The 3,242-nt window shown below is 57.3% G+C and overlaps 1 protein-coding gene across 2 annotated transcripts in view; it reads right to left on the reverse strand.

The window, feature by feature from the left end:
- LOC106814965 (round spermatid basic protein 1-like protein) overlaps positions 1-1,996 on the reverse strand; it is a 4,636-nt gene extending 2,640 nt beyond the window's left edge. The window contains exons 1-3 of one of the 2 annotated variants that reach the window (XM_014819362.1): positions 1,961-1,996; positions 941-1,137; positions 460-624 (exon numbers count right to left, since the gene is read on the reverse strand). In XM_014819362.1, coding sequence (XP_014674848.1) covers positions 460-624; positions 941-1,107 — 332 coding nt within the window. In that variant the 5' untranslated portion in view covers positions 1,108-1,137; positions 1,961-1,996. Of the gene's footprint in view, positions 1-459; positions 625-940; positions 1,138-1,678; positions 1,700-1,960 lie in introns of those variants that run through there. The other variant, XM_014819360.1, reaches the window with a different exon arrangement.
- Between the last annotated feature and the right edge of the window lie 1,246 nt (positions 1,997-3,242).

Consider the following 3,242-nt stretch of genomic DNA (forward strand, 5'->3'; position numbering starts at 1 on the left):
TACGTAGTATAATATACAAACACACACTTTATATTATATGTACAACTCTATATCGCAGCCTATATCATTTTGAGTACGTTATAGATTTTCCGTACATGTATGATACGCACGCACACACGCACGCACGCACACACACACACACACACATATAAATACATAAACATACGTGTTGATATACACATACAGATACACATTTATAAATGTACATGTGCACGCACTTGCACGCACACACCCACTTGCACGCACGCACGCTTGCACGCACAGTGCACACGCACGCACACTTGCACGCACACACGCGCACGCACACACACGCATGCACGCACGCACACACACACGCACGCACGCACGCACACGCACACACACAGTGCACACGCACGCACGCACGCATGTACGCACGTGTAAGTGCGCACGCACGCACGCACGCACGCACGCACACACGCCACTGCACTAGCTACTCACGGCTGCCCGCAGTGCACGGCCTTCAGCAGTCCGACAGCCGCCGTCGTCTGCCGGTCGAACCCCGCTCCGACGTGGTCGGCGTGGAACGGCGTCCGATCTTCGATGAAGGTCTCTCGCGGCTCGGTCACGCGCGAGATGATGCCGAGGCTCTTCAGCTCGCTCGCCCTGCAAGAGGGCGCCACCGTGGAACCGTGTCAGCATGCAAGCGAGTATGAGATGGCGCCACTGTACGGGCACGGATGACAATCACCTCCTTGACGATTTTCTTCCAATTGTTACATAATTCTATTGTTTCATTATAATAGTTGATACTTACATTATTATATTTTCGAGTAGTTTTAATTACATATAATATAGTAACTAGTATAAACGACTATTATTCATTATCACCCGATTAATAACATCATAAACTAACAAACTAATCGTTTATCTTGATCCGGCTAAAAAAAAGAAAACACGGCAATGCGCCGCGACCACTCACCGGCGCCGCTTGTTCGGCGACTTGTGTTTGTCTATGGGAATCATCTGTTCGCCGGGGCGCACCCACAGGATGGGTCCGTCGTTGCTCTTGCGCGGACTCTGGCCGTCGAGCACGGACATGCGGCCCCACGGCATTACCGCGCGCAGGAACTTACACGACTCCAGCATGGCGAGAAACTCCGGGAAGTAGTCGCCGACCTGAAACGCACGAGGTCGCGTGAGGTCGTGCGAGGGGTCACGGGAGGTCACTAGAGGTCACGTGTCGCGTATCAGCCCCCCCCCCCCGCTTCTACTCAGTGTGTAATAACGTCACTCCCCGGCGTGTGTAGCATTGCTCCCTCTCCTCCCTCTCTTCCTCTCCTCTCCTCTCTTCCCTTCCTCTCCTCTCCTCTCCTCCCTTCCCCTCCTCTCCTCTCCTCCCTCCCTCTCCTCCCCTCTCTTCCTCTCCTCTCCTCTCGTGCTCCCTTCGCCTTCCTGCTCTACGCTCTACGATGACTCGCTCCTCCATGTAGCGGTGCCTACGACGCTGACGTTGTCCGGCAGCGGAACAGTCCGCGCTCGTCCCTGCCCCCTCGCGCTCCATCTCTTCGCCGTCTCCCTCTCCTCTCTTCCCCTTCGCTCTCCTCTCGCTCTCTTCCTCTCACTTCTCTCCTCCCCTCTCCTCCCTTCCCCTCCTCTCCTCCCTTCCTCTCCTCTCCTCTCTTCCCTTCCCCTCCTCTCTACCTCTACGATGACTCACCTCCTCATGTACGGTGCCGACGACGCTGACTTGTAGGGCGCGAACGTCCCCTCCCTCCTCCTCTGCATCCTCCTCCCTTCTCCTAGCGCCTCTCTCCTCTCTGCTCTGCGCTCCGTCCCGCTCCCTCTCCTCTCCCTCCTCTCCTCTTCCACTCCCTTCCCCTCCCTTCTCCTCTCCTCTCCTCTCTTCCTCTCCTCCCCTCTCTTCCTCTCCTCTCCTCTCTTCGCCTTCCTCTCCCTCTCGCTCCGGCTTCCTCGCCCCTCGACCTCTACGATGACTCACCTCCTCATGTACGGTGCCGACGACGCTGACTTGTAGCAGCGGAACAGTCCCCTCCCCTTCCTCTCTCCTCCTCCCTTCTCCTCCCTCTCTCTCTCTGCTCTCCTCCCCCTCCCCCTCCCTCTCCTCTCCCCTCCTCTCCTCTTCCACTCCTTCCCCTCGCCCTCCCCCTCTCCTGGCTCCTCTCCCTCTCTCCTCTCTTTCCTCTCCTGCTCTCTCTTCGCTTCCTCCTCGCTGCTCCTTGCCCTTTCCCTCCCCGTCGACCTCTACGAATGACTCTCACCTCCTCATGTACGGTGCCGACGACGCTGACTTGTAGTAGCGGTCCGCAGCGGAACGTTCCGGCGCCGTACGAACCGTGCACCAGGTCGCGCCACTCTCCCATCGTCATTGTGTGGCACTGCGGGCTGCCCAGTGTCGCCACCTAGATAACAATTAATAACATATATACTTATACCTACCTTATACGATTAATAATATATGATAATGAATAATTAATTATAAATGATAATCGCTACTAGTTATAACATGATAATAACAAATACTAACATAAACAAACAAACATTATTAATAATAATGAATGATACTCCATCCCTCCCTCGCCGAGACCCCCTCCCTTCCCCTCCCCTCCCCTTTCCTTCCCCTCGCCGAGACCCCCTCCCTTCCCCTCCCCTCCCCTTCCCTTCCCTCGCCGCGACCACCTCCATCCCCCTTCTCCGTCGCGACCCCTCCCTCCCCCCACGCGTGACCCCCACCCTCCCCCTCCCCCGCGCGTGACCCCCACCCTCACCCTCCGCCGCGCCCGACCTTCACCTTGACGGGCATGGCCGCGTGGCGGCTGCCGAAGTGTTCGACGAGGTCGGGCAGGTGTGCGGCGGCGCCGTGGACGACGCCCAGCACGTGGTCGGCCACGCCCGCGTCGCTCTCCCTCCACACGACGCCGAAGTACTCGTCGACGAATTCGAGCTGCTCGCGATCGCTGAGCGGCGCCACCTCGCTGACGTAGGCGTGAACGACGCTCGCGCCGCCGTTACTGTCCACCTCTACGTGCAGCAAGCGCTCGTACTTCAACTTACACTCCTGCAGCGAGAGAGAGAGAGAGGTTAGTGTAAGTAAGAGAGGGAGGGAGAGAGGGAGGGAGGGAGAGGAGGGAGGGAGGGAGGATGTACATGAGTTACTGTCCACCTCTACGTGCAGCAGGCGCTCGTACTTCAACTTACACTCCTGCAGCGAAAGAGAAAGATGTTAGTGTAAGTAAGAGAGGGAGGTAGAGAGGGAGAGGAGG

This window comes from Priapulus caudatus, unplaced genomic scaffold (assembly GCF_000485595.1).
Source record: "Priapulus caudatus unplaced genomic scaffold, Priapulus_caudatus-5.0.1 Scaffold1013, whole genome shotgun sequence".
Lineage (NCBI taxonomy): Eukaryota > Metazoa > Priapulida > Priapulimorpha > Priapulimorphida > Priapulidae > Priapulus > Priapulus caudatus.